The sequence below is a fragment of the Pygoscelis adeliae genome, unplaced genomic scaffold, assembly GCF_000699105.1.
Source record: "Pygoscelis adeliae isolate BGI_AS28 unplaced genomic scaffold, ASM69910v1 Scaffold106, whole genome shotgun sequence".
NCBI lineage: Eukaryota > Metazoa > Chordata > Aves > Sphenisciformes > Spheniscidae > Pygoscelis > Pygoscelis adeliae.
Genome location: NW_008824939.1, coordinates 3,916,404 through 3,934,433, shown reverse-complemented (window position 1 = coordinate 3,934,433; position 18,030 = coordinate 3,916,404). Strand labels below are relative to the sequence as shown.

The 18,030-nt window shown below is 37.8% G+C and overlaps 1 protein-coding gene across 1 annotated transcript in view; it reads right to left on the bottom strand.

The window, feature by feature from the left end:
- Window positions 1–17,719, bottom strand: part of LOC103918190 (collagen alpha-1(XXVIII) chain-like) — a 36,735-nt gene extending 19,016 nt beyond the window's left edge. The window contains exons 1-17 of the mRNA XM_009325451.1: window positions 17,673–17,719; window positions 16,540–16,717; window positions 15,181–15,749; window positions 13,464–13,484; window positions 11,931–11,990; window positions 10,681–10,734; window positions 10,337–10,381; window positions 9,496–9,522; window positions 9,175–9,219; window positions 8,490–8,534; window positions 7,790–7,843; window positions 6,428–6,496; window positions 5,679–5,747; window positions 3,682–3,750; window positions 1,439–1,507; window positions 933–1,001; window positions 773–841 (exon numbers count right to left, since the gene is read on the bottom strand). Coding sequence (XP_009323726.1) covers window positions 773–841; window positions 933–1,001; window positions 1,439–1,507; window positions 3,682–3,750; window positions 5,679–5,747; window positions 6,428–6,496; window positions 7,790–7,843; window positions 8,490–8,534; window positions 9,175–9,219; window positions 9,496–9,522; window positions 10,337–10,381; window positions 10,681–10,734; window positions 11,931–11,990; window positions 13,464–13,484; window positions 15,181–15,749; window positions 16,540–16,699 — 1,494 coding nt within the window. The 5' untranslated portion in view covers window positions 16,700–16,717; window positions 17,673–17,719. The remainder of the gene's footprint in view (window positions 1–772; window positions 842–932; window positions 1,002–1,438; window positions 1,508–3,681; window positions 3,751–5,678; window positions 5,748–6,427; window positions 6,497–7,789; window positions 7,844–8,489; window positions 8,535–9,174; window positions 9,220–9,495; window positions 9,523–10,336; window positions 10,382–10,680; window positions 10,735–11,930; window positions 11,991–13,463; window positions 13,485–15,180; window positions 15,750–16,539; window positions 16,718–17,672) is intronic.
- Between the last annotated feature and the right edge of the window lie 311 nt (window positions 17,720–18,030).

Here is an 18,030-nt window from a genome sequence, read left to right as displayed (position 1 = left end):
GACCCACTTACACCTTTAGTTCCTTTATATTATGCTTTAATAGCCTTCAGTCATTCAGAACTTTATCTGTCACCTCTTTCAGGAAATCACTTTAAATCTCTATTCCAAACACTTCAAGAGTGACATCTTTCATTAACAGTTCTGTATTTTGCGAATCAGTCAAGGGTAAATTATTTGGGCAGTTTTCCTTCAGCAAAGGTAGTCTGCATTATACCTTGGACCATTCTTATCTGCTAGATACAGTAAATACACAAAGTCAGGTGGGACAACAGGCAGCAGAAGTAACAAGGAAGGCAGCTAGTCTGTAAAGTATGTATGTATTTTTCTGGAATGGAAACAGTACAGTGAGGATAAAAGATGATATTGAAATTTTGGTGTTCTCCAGAACACCAACAGTTCTCCAAAACTTGTTAAGTGCACCTGCACCTGATATGATGAAACTGCAAGTTCAAGGCAGACAACCCTTTCTATGGAAACGTATTGGACAAAGTGCAGTTCACTGTCTGATATGTAGTACCTCAAAGGTTCTGTGGTGACCCAAGCCAAAACCTAAATGGATAGCTACGGCATTGGTTTATCAAGGCTTTTCAGTGGAGTAGGATCTGCTGTACAGTTTAATAATATTAATAAAGAAAATAATTTCCTGCAGCTATGTCAATACTTAGATTGGCATCCAGCACTTTAATAAGCATAAGGATAGAGACAGACCATTTCTTTATCAGGAAACATAACAGTAAAAACAGCACAGTAGCTTTTCAGAAAATTCCCTAACCTTTGGTCCAGGTAGTCCCTGTCCTGGTAGCCCTCTAGAGCCGGGTGGTCCTTTTGGGCCCTCCACTCCCTGAAAAGATTAGTTAAGTAATTATTAAAAATAAAATATTCTCTGTTACTACACATTTAAGTGCAGGGTGAGGGAGAAGTGAAAACTGCACCTTCTCTCCTTGAATTCCAATTCCAGGTAATCCAATTGGCCCAGGTAAACCAGGAGGACCAAATTCACCCTGGCAAACAAAGTACAATCGCTTAGTTGTGTAAAGATACAGAAACAATCTGGGACAGCTCCTGTGCTAGTACATGTTCACTTAACCTCTCTTAAGTCAGTGAAGCTGGGGATCTGACCTTCTGTCTTTCATATATGCATTTATTCTCTGCTGGTTCAGTTGCAAACAACTGCTAGTCTCTTTTTCCCTTTCTAAACCTTAACTTTCCCACAGAATCAGATGCTTTTTGTAACATTTCCTATTTTACTATGAAGAGATGTTAAAATAGGTTGGGAGAGTTTATTGTGCATAAATCTCTACAAAATACTTTATTATCCAGGGCCTATTGTGGGTTCCTTGCTTCTTTACACCTTTTATAGTGAATATTAACCCTGTGTTCCCTGTATTATGTAGATCTATTGGCACTTTGTTAATCCCCTGGTGTATTTACTGCTCACCTTTTCACCTTTTATGCTGATGCCTGGAAGTCCACGAGGGCCTTTTGGTCCCTCAAAACCACGGTCTCCCTACATGAAAAAATAATATGTTGTTAACTGTAGAAACACACAGCTGTTCTCTCTGAAGTAACTAGAGACACTGTTTGCTCTGTCATCATGAAAACCAACACAAGAAGGACCAGAAAGTAGCTCCTGGATCTGTTTTCCAGGATACCAAAGAGGTCATCTTTTCAAATGAGCTTGCTCTGCAGTTTGAAATTGCTGATGAAAGAACTGAACAAGCTTCTTTTTATCTTTCTGCCCACCTCGATTGCTTAAGGTCCTGTCCTGCTTCCCCTCAAATCAATGGCAAAACCACAACTGATTTCAGTGTCAGCAGGGCTGAGTAATGAGACTAACTGAAAGCTGAATTCTGCTTATTTGTCTCATGGGTTAACCTCATTAAAGTGTGGCAATAAGGATCTGGCTCTCACTAAGAATTTTGCCAGAATAAAGACCAGGCCAAACTGTATTGTTGTAGAAGTCTATTTGTAAATGTCGTTGTCTATCTAAATGTTTATTTACAAAACAGTGGTCTTGGGGAAAATGCAGGTTACTAATAAGGACGCAAATATTGTGCTTTCTTGTACTTCTGTTAATAAAACACGTAGAGACAGATCTTTAGCTTGTATAAATTGTCACAGAATCACCCAAGGCGATAAAGTTATGCCTCAGACAGGTCTTTTCTCTCCCTAGTAACCAATTCTATCATTGTAACTTTGACTGAAATACAGTATGTGAATTTCTGTTTACAATAACATTCTTTACTCCTGATGCTTTAGAACACCTGCCTTCATTTTCATTTTTACTGAACTGTGAGCTTGTAGTAAAAATGTTCTGAAGAAAGCAACTGTAAAATTTGCTTTAGATTAACATATCACCTATTTAAAAAGTGTTTAAAACCAGCAAGCTGACATACTTGGCAGTCGTAAATAGGATTAGAGATATGTATAGACTCTGTTGATACATGCTTGGCTCCAGGTCAGACTTGGCAGTAAAAAATAGTGTATTTTTTATAGAATCCAGAGTTCCAATAATGCTGGCAGAATTCCACTTCGATTATTTTATTTTGCCTATCTCAATAGCTCAATAGTTTTGGTTAGATTATGCATTCTTCTGTACTTGTTCCCACTGTGCATTGTTGCTGTGCTTTACTTATTAATTGTAGTGTTTCCTCCCACATGAATTGGTATTTCAGTGGCAATGGAGTGATTTCTAAATGCACTTTCTTCACATAGTTTTTCTGTTTGTTTTCATGCATGAGATCTGCTAAACAAATACAAGCCATCAACCATGAGGTTAGATAATTTATATAATTAATCATAAAATATATACTGGATGTTTGAAGATATTCTGTTGCTAGCAGCAGTCAAATTTAAACCTAGCTGACTATAGTATTGTGCTAAGCAAAAATCCTAAGATTTTTAGTAAAGGGACAGTTGGGGCCTGCATCTGCAAAACAATTTTTCATTGTTTTCCCAATAAAAATTGCCTTCGTGCATGCATAAAAATGAGTGAACCATTTAGATATTTATTTAGCTCATGTACAAGCTATGTCACTTTGTTAGTGTAACCAAAGGTCAAAGTGACAACTCAGCCTGGGAGTTGGTTTTCAGCGGGCAGCAAAAGGAGCTAGCAGTGGGTCTAGTGAGTGCATCCATGTAGGTGCAACTACTACTGTCATTACTTCCACTGGATCTGAAAATTAGTAATAGCAGCTTTCTGTTCCCACAAACTGAATTCAGACTTCTGCTAAAATGCATAAGCCAGTGGCTGAGGTATTTAAGAAGCTTAGAAGCCTGTCTTTAGTGACAGCAAAGATCTCTATATATAGGGATTTAGAAAAAAAGCAACAACGAAAAGGTAAATTTTTCATCTAGGAATCACTTTTTTAACATTTTATTTGAAGTCAGATGCTCAAGGCTGTTTTAAAATTATAGCTGGAACTCTTTCCAGGCTTAGATCCCACAAATCAAGCATCAGGTGAATTAAATACCAGCTTTACAGCCTCCAAAGGCTAGCTGTGCCTAGAAGTCATGTTTGTACTAACTGAATGCTACTAAAATATATTGGTTAATTGATGCCAAATTTTAATATTAATTTACAAGCTACTTTCTCAGATTCCCGTGTCTGCTATGGACTTGTTTTGGCATGCACTCATTTAACGGTGCTGCTCTGGTCTTAAAACCCTTCGACTGCTGTACCTTTGCTCCTGGAAGCCCTTCTCCTGGTGAACCTCTTTCTCCTTGAACACCTTGTGGTCCTTGAGGCCCCTGTTAACATAAGTTTAAAATGGCCTAGAATATGTATTAATCACTCAAATCAACAGCAGCATGTTCTATGTCATTGTCGGTTTTAAGCATGACTGTCTTTAAATGTTGGTGTAGTTATAACCTGTTAAAAATAATACAGTAATACGATATTTACAGTGAATAAATGATGAGCATTCTGGCCTGCAGCAATAACAAGGCAGACAGTTTTACTTTTCTGGTTACTTATGAATCACAGGTTATATAGCTGAAATTCCTATTCCTTATACTTTTGAAATCTTCACTCCCTAAACTTTAGTTTGGTTTACAAATTTTTACTAATCCTTATTAATGTATTGGTATAATCATGAGAGACAGGGAGAACCAGATTAAAGACCATGCAGAGTAGTACGGAAGATGTAACTGTAGAGAGATTTGACTGTAATTGGTGAAGAGAATAACAGCATGCCTTTCTCTCTTTGAAAGCAGATCTGATAGGAACACAAGGGGCAAGTAAGACAATTAAAACCTTTCACTAAATGGGAGTCCAAAACCTGTGCATATTGAGTCTGCTTCACAGTGTTTTCCCGCATCTGTTTATTTTTCCTCTGATTTATTCCTTGAGATTACACACACATCACAGAATGCTGGTAGATTTGGCTCTGCATAGCCTAAATACACTTCTGCTTCTTCTGCATAGAGCTTTAGAATTATGCCTAGTTCTTAGGTAAAGATAATTACACTACAGTCAGCCATTAACAGAAAACTCTTTTGAAGTTTGAACTCTCTTTAAAGTAAATTTAAAAAACACCTTTTAACTTTTTTTTTAAATCAGAATCTCTTGTTATACCAGTACAGCTGTTGTGGCCAACAAAGATGCACATCACAGGCGCCTCTTCCACCCCAAAGTGGCTCTTTTTTCTATGCTGTTACTGAAGAGACTCAGGAAGCATTACTGCCCCATTTTGACTGACTGTCACCGCTGGCCTTACTAGTAATGCTCTTTTCTTTGGGCTCTTCAATGAGAACTCACTCCTCTCCAGTAGTGTATTTTCAAGCAGGTTTGAAATCAGTCAGTTACCAAACCATCCTTCTGTTTTTCATGGGAGCACCTCTTTTGAAATGATTATTACAAGTCTCTCCTTGTCAATGGGGAAAAGCTACTTGTGAAAAAACTGCACAAAATATCCCCTGTGGTTGCACTAGGGCTCTTTCATCCAGGTGATGAGAAATGAATTTGAGTCTGCTGTATTGTAAATAGTTCAGTAAAATGTGCTGTCTGACACTTTGAAAAAAAGCGACCATAAAATTGGCATACTGATTTTCTGAATCACCACAAAGAGGTTGAGTTTACAACTACCAGGAGGAGGAAGGGAAGGAAAAGAAGGAAAAGACTTCAGAGCCAAACCTACTATAAATTCTGAAAGTTAAACTTTTTTTAATTTCTCCCTCTGTTATCTCCAGTAAAGGTAATACTGGTCAAATTGTTACCTGGGACCACTTATGCAATCTGAATGTCTTTATGGAGGTTGTTTAGGTGTGACTGTTTCTAGTGTTACAGTGGTTGAAATGGAGTCTTTCCCTCGAAGCCATGCTGATGTTCATGTTCTAATGATACTGAAAAGCAGTCAACTTCAAAGTTACCGTATGTGGATTTGAATCTGTCAGGGGACAGATTTATTTAAATATTTATGTGGTTTTGCATAAGGTGTTATTTTTTCATAGCTGTTTTGGAGACTAAGATAATTAGAAAAGTTAAGGAATTCGAAACATTTCCAGTTTGTTGAGGGAAATGAAAGTCAGACAACGTAGTATGTATGAGAGAGAGAACTAGTGGAAGAAAGAAAAGAGATGGTATCATTTAACACACATATATCCCTTTTAACAGGGAAGCACTGAGAATTTTTCCCTTCTGACCTGCTTCTCTCTCACCAAATAAAAAATAGACATACCATAAGTCCTGGCTCACCAACTCCGGGTGGGCCAACAGGGCCCGGTCTTCCTGTCAAACCGGTGTCACCCTTCAAACAAAAGTGTATTTTGAAAATGCCTGATTTAGGTATTTGTATGTGTGCAGCATATAACATCTCATCAGATGTTCTGTACTTGAAATACTTGATGTAGGAGAATACAGGAATGGCAGAGAAAATCTGAGTGTCCTCAGAATCATACAGCATGCAAGGCCCAACAGGCATTGAACTGGTGCAGTTTCGCAGCATTAGGGGACAGCCTCAATTCTGCATTTGAGAGAAGACAATACTGAATCTAAACAGTTAATTATGCCCATCATATTCCTAGTACATTATGTATCACTTATTGTCCTTTTCCAAGAAGTCAGTATTTCTGTCATAGTGTTTCTGTTTTCTTTATGCCAGTCATCCAAAGCAACAAGCCTGTTTTTCACAGGATAATTTTTGTTTAAGACTATGTATGCATTTTTACTCAGCCATACACTGCTTGGATTGAGTTATGTCAAGTGTAAGAACTACTGTAAAAAAAGTCCTTTAAAGTACATACTTAAATTGTACTTTTTTCTTCCAAACAGTTTTGATCAACATAGAAAATACCTTTCCAATACCATAAAAACAGCATTTGGGGGCTTGAAGTTTCTCATGTACTAGCAAGTACATTATCTCAGCTGTCTTGGACTTCGTTCTTATCCTACAATACATGTAATATAGAAGACGAGAGATGCTTGTACCTTTGGGCCTGGCAGTCCTATTCCAGTCTCTCCAGGCAAGCCAGGTGGCCCAGGGAGACCTCTTTCACCCTTTTCAAAGAATGAAAAAAGAAACAATTCTGCTTATAAATTGGTGTCTAGGGAAATCAGTTTAACTTTGTTTGTAAGTTCATTTTTTGTATATCCTGAATTTCAGCCCATTGGAATTGTCTTACACAGTACTTCATCTGTTCACCCTTTCAGTGCTTCAAAATTCCCTTTATTAAGAGTGTAGATATTTCCTGTGCAAAGTGATACCAGATTAAACAAAAGGAAAAATATTTCGTTTCATGTGGGATATGAGTTTTGACACTCAACTGCTCTATGCCTCACTGTTGGCCAGCAGGCACTCTAAATATGGTGCAAAGGAGATATCAAGAGAGATATCAGAAGAGATAATGTCCTTCATAAACTTATTTTAAAGTTTTTCTCCACAAGAAAATTATTTTCAGTAGCTGAAGAACCCATTAGCCTTGGCTGAATGACTCAGTTTAAGGTTTTTCTGAGAAGCAAAGTCTAACTATGGTCTTTTTTAATGAAGTTAAAACAGTTCCCATAACTGTCTATAATACCCAGTGATATCTGCATCTTCCATTAAACTACTATGATAAAGATATCAAGTCATCACAGAACCACAGAATGAAGTAATCTCCATTAGTATACCTGGAATTTACAATGGAGTAGAGTGAGAAGTAAACCCAGCAAATCTTAAGGATTTAATAAATGTAAATCATATGTTTTTCAAACAAACAAACAAACAAAAAATATTTTATGTTTACAGAAGGGACTGGATCTTGCAGTGAAGCACTGGGTGATTTCTGTGGCCCACCTTCACAGTGCCCATTGCAAGATTGTCCTGAATCATACTCATCCTTGTGATTTTGATATCTTCTGCTGAGCATCAGTAAACAGTGGGACTACTAATTTTGAGCTATAGAATTCTTCCTGAGAATGTACAGTTTCAAGAGAAGAGTTTGTTTGAGATCCCAAACAGAATTCTTACTTGACACTTAGGGAAAAAAATAGTTTTAAATTGAAAACTGAAATAATGCAATGCTACACTGCTGCTAAGTAATATTCTGTGATGCTGCCATATTTTCATTTTAACTGTTTGTGAGAAAAGATTGGAGTGTGATTTGGACCTGAATCCAATACAAAGAGCAAATGAAAACCTTTCTTAGGAACCTTGTAGAATACAAAGAGTGTGTGATTTGCTAGCAATGTCATATTAAACTGCATCCCCTACAAGAAGGGTATGGGGTATAAGGATAAAAGCATTATTGTTGTGAGGCTGTATTAATATCTTTTTACATCACGAAAGAGAAGAAATAATACAGTTCTTGCCTTTGATCCTTGCAGGCCTTCAGGCCCTTGATCTCCAGATTGTCCTTGTGGACCCTATTAAAACAGGAGTGGTTTTAATGAGACTTTTCAAGCTTTCAGAACAATGGCAGCTTGAAAAACAATCTCTAATTTGCTGTAGTCTGCATGAAAATATGATTTACAAACATTTCAGAACTGAAGCTTTGCTTTCCGATGCATATATAGATTCAGCTGCTCAACTCAGTTGGAGCTGGGTCTGGTAACCAGGGGAGACCCGGTTAATTTGGCTCTCCCTTTATTTGAATACAGTTAAAGGTAATTGTAGTCAAGATTTACTGAAACAACTATGATGGGCTAAGCTTCTTGGCCTTCAGTCCAAGAGTATTGGGATGAAAAGAGACTGGTGTTTCCATGTACTTCTGTGAGATAATGAAATAGTTAAGACACTGAACAGGAAATGAGTGATTTTGTTTTTTATGCAACTGTATTTGCTGTGGTCTTTGAGACTGAATGAATTATAAGGATGATTTATTTGTCTAGACTGCTCCTCCAAATTCTTGTTAATTTTGCTGTTTAAGAAAATAGATTTTGGATGCCTTGAACTCAGTGACTCAAACATTCTATGATGATTGTGGTATGATATCATTTCAGAGCTTTGAATCCCAGGGAACCAGGTATTGTTGTTTTTATGGTTTCTTTCCTTTTTTTTTTTTTTTTTTACCTGTAGCCCTCTTGTTCCTCTGGGGCCTACTGGACCTTCAGGACCCTGAAAGGCAAGTGAAAAAAAGGATACATTTATGTGTATTTAGATTTGGTCAAAAACACTTAGATAACTTTTTACTAAGGTATCTTACTTAGATATCTTTACATTAAAATAAAAAATAAAATCAAGAGAAGCTCAGCAGCCAGCAAGTATTGAATAAATATTTTTAAAATGTACTGTGGTAATCAGAATATAGAGTAAGAATGAACAGAGTGAATTATCAAGGACCAGTAATCCAGGATTAAACTGTTTGTTTCATTTAAAATATTCACAGCAATTATACACCAAATCTTAAAGATCGATGTTAGAAACCTTGATTTCATTTTCACCTCTCATTCCCTTTGCTTACTACTTCAAGCCTTCTGCCTCTGTTAAAGTCAAGTAGAGTTTTACCATTGTTATAAACAGGTTTAGGCTTGTGCCTTAAGAGGAATCACATGAAAATATAGAAGGAGCTGAGAAAGTTACTGAAAATGATATCCTTGCTCACTTCATTTTTTAAAACTGTCAGTTGTTAATTTCCTTCAGCCTTAGAATTAATATTTGCCTTAAATCTATCACCATGGTTGTTATTCAGGAAACTGTAGTTTTTCTGTATTTTAACTGTGTGTCCTGAAAGCATAACAACTTTGTGGCTACTTACTCTGTCTCCTTTTATCCCTGGGATTCCACATTCACCTCTTTCTCCCTGGAAAGGAACGGGAATAAATATTTATGAGGTATATTGAACATATAATTCTTCGGGTGCTTTAGTTGAAAACACTTTATTCATGACATATTACAGCAATTGTGCTGTAAGTTTATTGGGGAAGGGACATATCTTCTATTAGAGCTTGTGCAGCAGGTGGTAAGATGATGTTATTGTTCATTACTAGTATTTATAATAAAAATTGCACTATACCTAATAAATAATAATAACATCAAATATCTATATGTAAGCAGAAGTTCTGACTAAAAGTAGTACCTTCTCGCCTTTATATCCAGATTTTCCCTGGGAAAATAAAAAAGCAAAGCACATTGTGAGGATATATAACACAAATGTAAGAATGTGAGTATTGGCACTATTAACATTCTACTCTCTCTAGAAAAACAGCATTTCAGGTTATAATGAACAATTAGGTAGAAAAGGTGATCTCTGATAAACATGGCAATATGACTCTAAATACTGCACCTACTGGTCATGATAGATGCTGTCGTATGTGTGAACAAATCTTATGAAAGTGTCATTTTAGACTGGGATTTTGATGATGTAAAAGCAGATCAACTAGAGTTCATATTTCCATCTTAGTGAGAAACATGCTAAAATAAGAAAGCAAGAAAATATCACTAATTAAAAATTTACTGTAAAATAAGAAAATACAAAGTAGAGTGATACATATGTGAATGAATTCAGAGTTAAGCACCAAGAGGCTGATCCTACAGTTACTTCCTATATGTATTTCATTCAACATTTTCATTGCTATTACACACTGGATCCTTTATTTGCCAGATGAAAAATTTAAACTGATCCATAAAGATGCAGGCAGAGTGTCAATTTCTGTACTGTTCTTAGATTATCAGAGCTTTTCACACTTCTTAGGAGGGACTATGCATTATTAGTATTTTCTAGATCACTCTTATAAGAAGGAATTATTCCCTTTCTTTAAGCAATGATAATGTTTTCAGTTCTTCTAGTGTTAATGAATCATTAGCTGGTGAACCAGAATTGAAATTTGCTATTATAATTAAAAAAAAAAAAAAGAAGTGGTGTTTTGCCTTGAAGGAACACTGCTCATTGGAGAAGAAGGGGAAAAAAATCTTCTTACCTCTATTCCATCTCGTCCTGGGATTCCATTAAGACCTGGCTCCCCCTATGAATAATCCAACATCAAGATCAGTGAAATAAGGATAAGACAGTATTGTCCTGATTATCTGAGTAGATATCTCAGTGCAATATAGGAAGCATACGAGCTCCCTCTTTTTACACTGATGATTTTATACGTTAGATATAAGATTTTAATTTGTGAAGAATCTTAGTCTTTACTACAGCAAATGGGGTAGATGAAATTTAAGAAATTCACAGGTGGAAAGTACATGGGCACTATTAGGATAGTCTTTCCATATTAATGAAGTACCAAATCTTTCTCCTAAATCTGAAAAATCACATCACCTTTGCTCCTTTCAGGCCTGGAGCTCCATCATCCCCAGTGCGACCCTTTTTACCCTGAAAACAACAAAATAAAATTCTTATAATACATGTTAGTCAAATAATTTTATTTTACAATATATACACTGTTTTTATATATTTAGGATATTTGCTTCCTATAGATTTATTCGAAAAAATCTCCGCGTTTACCATAACCTTGAAATTGAATTTCTGGGAGCAGCAGAACCAACTCAATAGGCAGCCATTTTTCTCTTTTGTCTTTGTTGTAAAAAAAAATTGTTCAGGTCTCCTCTGAAGAAGAGAGGTGGTCAGATGTCTTTGTAGCTACCCAGCTTGCCAAGTGGGTGTTTTGTTTTCTTTTGAACTCTTTGAGGTGTATGCTTTTGTTTAAGAGGTACTTGCACTCTCCAAGTAAAGACATGGAATAATAACCCAAACAAAAATACTGTTTGCACACAAGAGGCTACATTTTCAATTAAAGTGTGATGTACTGTGCAGGATAAAACCAGTGTGTATTTCTGTTTATGTATGTATAGGATGTTCAGGTCAAAAGGATGAGGATGGGTGGATCTCTAGGGTTCTGTTTCAAACTCTTGACGCTGTCCCTTTACCTTAAGCAAGGGCTATAAGGTACTAAGGTGCTTTAGTTCAATGTTAGGGATATAATATCAGACCATTCAACTCCGAGAGTTCTTTTTGAAACATAAAACCTGTAGTTTAGATCACCAAACCTTGTATGAAGCAATCCCCTAGATTTGCTTAGGGGTTCTAGTTGTAAGACTATTCTGAAAGAAGTCCAGTCTATTTTACCCACTTTACAAGTCTCTTGTCTCAATTGTTCCTAATGCTTCAGGCTCTTGTTCTCTTGCTTTCAGAGAGCTTTTCAGATATTAATGTTTGATTTGGGGCTAGTTAGATCCACCTGGTCTGGTTGTCTGATTGTAACAGGTGAATTATTGTTCCACAGTTGGTCCTTCCTGCCTTTTAAACTGCTGTGGCTAAAAGGAGAGCCTCACCACATCACACTGTTCTTTTTTCAGAGAGAGCATCTCATGGCATTCTCAGGTCTCTCTGTGCATTTCCTACTCGTGTAACATTTCCATGCAATGTAACTCTGGAGGACTATGCATTGAACCTTGAACTTTTGTTGTCTCAGGATGTGTGTTCAAATAATATCCTAAAAAAACTCCAACAATGAAATAAATCTTGATTTATACTGTATATCAGTTATTTGAGAAATGACAGCTACTTACAGCAGGGCCGGGAAGGCCTCTTTCCCCCTTCTCACAGTTACATGTGGCAGCCTGGGGACACTTTGAATGAAAATAGGCCAAATGAGCACATTTTAATAGAAGAGAGAGAAAACGCATGAACATTGCTTTTAAGTTACTGTATGGCTAGTCTGAGTACACCAGTAATGACCAGAAGGCAGTTATATTTACATGTTTTACAGAAATCTTTTAACTGTCACTCATTTTACCACTCATCAGGAATGTGGCCTCCTACACTCCATCCAAAAATCCGTTATCATTCCTACTCCTGAAATTTCAATCATCTCAATAATGGCTTTACCTCCAAACTCTTCACAGGGTCGGTTTATTGGTATGCTGTGTCTATGATTGTAGATTTGTTTTGATTACTAGTCACTGTAGAGATAGCCAAGACAATGGGGTAAGAAAACATCTTGCATCCTTTTTCCACTTTACTCCACTATATGTAAGATAGATCGTAGTTTAGCTCTAGCTTGATCTATAAATACGTTATGGATGTATACTTTTATCTAGTTAGTGCAATTCATTATAATAGTTTCTAATCTTTCTTTTTCTTCTGTCATCTCTACCGTCATGTGTCCCAGTCAGACATCATTGTGGTATGTAGTTATGTGATTTTTAGGATCTTTTTGAAACTTTAAAACCATTACATAATACAGAATTATTACAGATACTGGGGTTATTTTTTGAGGAGGAATAAGGAATGTTGTTTTTATTTTTGGTTTTATTATTTATTAAACCTCCACTCAGCTTGAAGATGTCTAGAAGTGAAGGGTTTAAATATCATTCTTATCTGAATATCCCAATTAGTAACAATATGTTTTCCAAGGATAACATTGAATGTCTTACTACTTCAGGATTTATTTTGGCAGAGAAAAATCAACATGCCAGTGGAAATGAGTGAAATATAAAATGTGTCAAGTTTTGCAAACACTCATTTAGCAGTTTCCTTGAGCTGCTCATCAGTAACAGTCTTTGCCTGAGATAACTGTACCTTAAGTAGGACTAACATCTTTAAAAGGAAAGCTAACTTTATTGCCCCCAAAATGGCAGCCAGACCTATCAATACCTGCAGTCAGGGTGACACAGTGTGGACAAACTGGAAAAGCGCAATGGTGGAGCTTTGTTCAAGTTCCTTCCCTTTTTTTAACTCTATTACATAGGAGGAGCGTTAAGGGCTAGAACTGCACCACATTCAGCTGTGTGTCATGTTTTCTTATCCACTGAGTCTGTTGGATGACATGCCGAGACATATCAGCGAATTCTTGTTAACCTGAATACTCACACATTGTTCTTTTTCAACTTTGAAAATAAGGAGGGAAAGTAAATGACATTAGGATAGCAAATTAAAGTTCTGTCCTGCAAATACAAAAGCATGTTTTACTTGAAGGCAATCCCATTAAACTCAGTGTTTAACTAACTTCCTGAGCTATCAGTTTTCTTGAATTATGTTTCCATGTAATTGTAAACGCCTATATTAAGCACTAGCTCTGTACAGGGAAAAAAAATACTTACCTCTTCCTCCAACAGATCTTTCTGTAAAGACAGATATTCAAAACATTAGAAACTTAAAGTCATAATCCAGCTCTATAGGAAGGACACTGAAAGATGTTAAAATAAATTGTTTCAGCAGCTAGTTAATTAAATTATGCAATTAAAATATTAACTAACATTAATTAAGCTTTAATTTCTGAGAAACATTCTAGCGATCTCTCCATTCTAAAAAATAATTTTTAAAATTTCAATTCCTATTATAGATTGTTGACTGCACAAATCACTGACTCTCCTCATCCAGCCATAATTTGCTAAAATTACAATGGTAAACAGACCTAAACCAACATAGTTAGCTAGGTATATGGGAACAATGCACCCAGCAACTACACTGTTTCCAAAGTGCTGAACAGCAGCAGCTCTCTAGTAGGGGTGAATGATACATACTCTACACTTGAGAAAATCAGAAGCTCTTCTATGCATACTGTTAGGCACACACAAAATGAGAACAGTGAGAACACCTCAGAAAAGATTTGACTTTGACAGTGATTACATGAAGTTACCATCGTCGAATTAGCTCTGTTATTTTTTAGAACACCTCTACAGCTGAAACACCCACATACAATGCATTCCTCCCACTTTTCGCAACTGATGTAGTCCCTTGAGAGGACATAAATGTGTTGATAAGCAGTAGTGCAATACACATCTCTAAAATTCAGATGTATGCACATATGATTATGCCAAAGCCATTATTTAAACCAGACAGCAGCTGTGTTCTCAAAAGAAGGCACCTGAGGATAGCTGCCTGTTTGGAACAGGTAAAATAAAGTGTGTTTAGTCACTTGAGGGGTGGTTGCTGTGATACAGAAAGCAATGGTAATACCAGAGAAGATGGGAAGGGTGATATGCAGGGAAACCAATGCAGAGTGGCAGGCTGTCAAAGTGAAGGACAGACAGACAGGAAGGCCAGCTTGTGTACATGCTCTAGGCCTGGATGAGATCACTTAGGTGTCAGTTTCACTGCAGAAGTCTCCTGGTTGTTATTCATATTTCTATTTTATATCTCTGTGCATGCTCAGATCAGGACTTCATCCACAGCTTGTGTCACCAGATTTATAGGCTAGAGGATGGCTCTATTCTCCATACTTGGCAGGGAATATTTTTTATAAATTAACTTCACATGCAGAAGAGAGGCACCCAAGCAAAACTTCAAGTTCAATTTACACAATTCCTCTTGATTATGTGGTAGGTTTTCCATTGAAATTTAAAGATGTCTATGGCCAAGTTCAGATTTTATCTAAACTGACATATCTCCATTAAGGTCTACAAATTTATTTTCACATCTGCAAGAGCTGCATCTTTTTTGGTAAAAAAGGCAATGTCACATTCCTACTTGCTACAGAAGAAAGCACTAGGATGTCAAAAATTGGTTGTTTTTTTAAGAAAGGAGGTTTAAAATACCTTTCTTAGGAGGAAAAACAGAGATAAAAATAACTTCACAACAGGTCTCTTTAAGTCTAATTCAGTTTCCAACTTCAAATATTTTGGCTGGCAAGATCTGAATGGTGGGGAGAGAAAGGAAACCTGTTACTTTGGCACAGTGGTCTTACTAATAAGTGGGCCGCTTTAACATGTAAAAAGTACAGGTTTCTTCAATAGCATAAGCGTTTCAAAATATTGGAAATAAGACCATTTTTTACATATGTTCCTATAACTATTTCAAATTCTTTCTCATACATACCATTTCTTTGAGAACCTTCTCCACAGTTTCTTTCTCCTGGAGGTTGAAAACGAACCTGGATGCTGGGACGCTGGCCAGGAGACGGAGCTTGGCAGCATTGCTAACCTCCTCAGCCACTCTGGTCATTCCCATTGTGAAAAATACAATTCCTTGGTGTTTAGCATCAGCTGTAGCTGCAAAAATATCTGGGTTTCTTGGATGGTCCACTCCATCAGTGAAGAGCACGGCTACTTTCACACTACCCGGAGTCCCTTCAGTTATGTAGAGTTGTGTGAGGTTAGTTATAGCGTAAGTTGTGTAGGTGCCATGGCCTATGTAGGTGATGGGAGCAAGGTGGGATTTGAATGCTTCAGGACCTTTCCAGTCATGGAAAGTTTGCTCTATGAAAACAGTGCTGCTGTACTGAAGTAAGGCCATCCTCCAGCTAAGGGTACGTCCAGAACTAAGTTGCAGACTTTTCATTCTGTCTACTGTTTCCAGTACAAATTTTTTCTGCTGTTCATGATTATAGTACTTGGCACTTTCAGAGCTGTCCAGTAAAAAAGCAATTTCCACAATGCAGTCTTCATCTAGAATAAATAGGTAGGTAGGTGAGTGGAGTGATTTCATACTAAATCTCATTCTACCCTTACTCTTACATGTATTTTCGGCTTCAAAAGTGGGAGTGCAATTATGGAAATTTTTTAAAACATCTATGATCACAAGTGTGAGACCCTCATGAAGATAGAGCATGTAGAGGCTGAGGAATTTGCTCCAGAACAGATGCCCCAAGGAATAAGAAACTAAAGGTGAGGTGATGTCATGTAGTATGAAATGAGGAATGTTGTAGTGGCCTTACACATTCATTGTCCCCTTGCCTGGTACTTCACTGGATATCCTACCAGGATGAGGACTGGGAAGGTAGAAGTCATTTACAGGAAAATGAGTCTTACTGAATAAGACACTGGAATGTGATTTGACAGAGCTAAATTTTGTCCCTGGTGCTGACACTTGCATCCAGTGACATAAAAGTTTCCAAAAGCAGGATCTGTAGAGTATTAGTTTTCTGAACTACTGATGACATTACTTCTATAGAAATACAGTTACATGGGCTATTATTCTTGTTGTGACAGTAACAGACTATCAGCCAAATCATAAAAAAGCCCAGAAGTAATCTACTTTTCTGAAATACACAAAAGGGAAGGGAAAAGATGGGAGTAAAAAGATAAAAGTGGAAAAATAAGGCATGTGAAAATGTAGGATGAGGCAAGCCTGGCTGATTATAAGCAATATCTTAGAGGGCAAGTTAGCCATGTAGTCCAGAATCCAAATAAATGAATCGGGGAAAAACCACACCTGTTTTAAAATGACAATATTCACCTTGATCACTCGGGCTGGGATATTTTTCTACAGTATTTGACAGAATGTGTTTAGGTTTTGGTCTTCTCAATCCATATCTTTTTTCTTCCCTGAGATTTTCTGCTAAAAACTGATGGTGTTCAAGTATCCACAAAAGCCACCAGAATCTGAAGAACATCATTTGTTTGGTTTCTGTTTCCTAAACAACACAAATAATAATACAGAAGTACAGCAGTACGATGACAATAAAACATTATTCAATTTTGCTTCAACAGGTTGCTTAGCAGGCTGTATTTTAAAATATAGTCCCTAAAAATGAGCTGATTTTATTTTCTTTTGGTAAGATCTTCTCCAAAATATGTAATAAATAATAAACAGAGACATACTGGAGTGATTTTCAAGCATAGTACATATAGTTCTAGCACACGACAAACTGGAGACACGTTTTGCAAACATACTTCAGTTCTCTTTCACTGCCTGGTAGCGTTTGTATAACCAGCACTTCTCAGAAACCTTACCCTTGGCTGTACCGATGTGGATGCAGTGTGAATCCCAAGTGTAATTCACAGGGGTGGTTTTTTTAAACCTGCTTTTTCCAGAGCTGGCATGGAGAGAAGGAGGTACAGAGGCAGACCCCAGTTTTTCCCTGTTCTCTTTACTTAAGAACTGAGGGTCATGCATACTTCTCGTTGCTATCACAGTCCCCCTGTCCTCAGCAGTCCTACACAGGAACAGTCATGGCCTGAGGGTGCTGTCCAGGCATGAATATACCTGCTGTGCAACCCTGGGGGCATGTGGGCCCAGAGTGATGAGCCCAGACTTGACAGCTACCTGTTGATAGGACTTTTTCCTTCTGCAGGGACTGGAGCTGTTTGTCCTGGGCTCACAGACACACCCAGAGCTCGGAGGCTGATCAGGGACTGACAAGGTCCGTCCTGCCCCACTTCGGTTTCTTTGTGACCTCCCTGCAAGCTCCCCCCAGGTAGGCACAACGCGTAGCAAAAGGGCAGCTCAGTGGCAAGAACGAACCTGCCAAGACTGAGCATCTTGCAGAAGTCCCTAACACAGCCACGTCTGCAGAGTTTCTCAGCTCCTGCTAGTTTAGGGCAGGAATTCTGTTGTCCACAGACACAGAGAGGGCAGGGGGTCCTTACCTAGATGTTCCTAAGCAAAAGGCTCTGCAGAGATGCCGGATGCTGCCCTGGGCTCGCTGGCAGCTGCGTTGTCCTCTGTGTGCTGGATGCTCTGTGAGGAAAGGAGGGAGTTGGGCTGCATGCTGCTGTGAGAATCGGTGTCATGTGTCAGGAGGGGCCAGCACACAGAGGCAAGGAGAAAAGGGAAGAACAGCAATCCTGGCTCCCCCTTCTCGGCACCCACCCACTCCTCTCCTCCTCCCCAGCCTATGCACATGCATCCTAGGTTTAGTCCCCCACAGCCGTTTCCACACATAAATCCTCATCCGTACTTGCACATGTATGGAAGAGGACTGTTCTCACCTCAACACACTTCCCT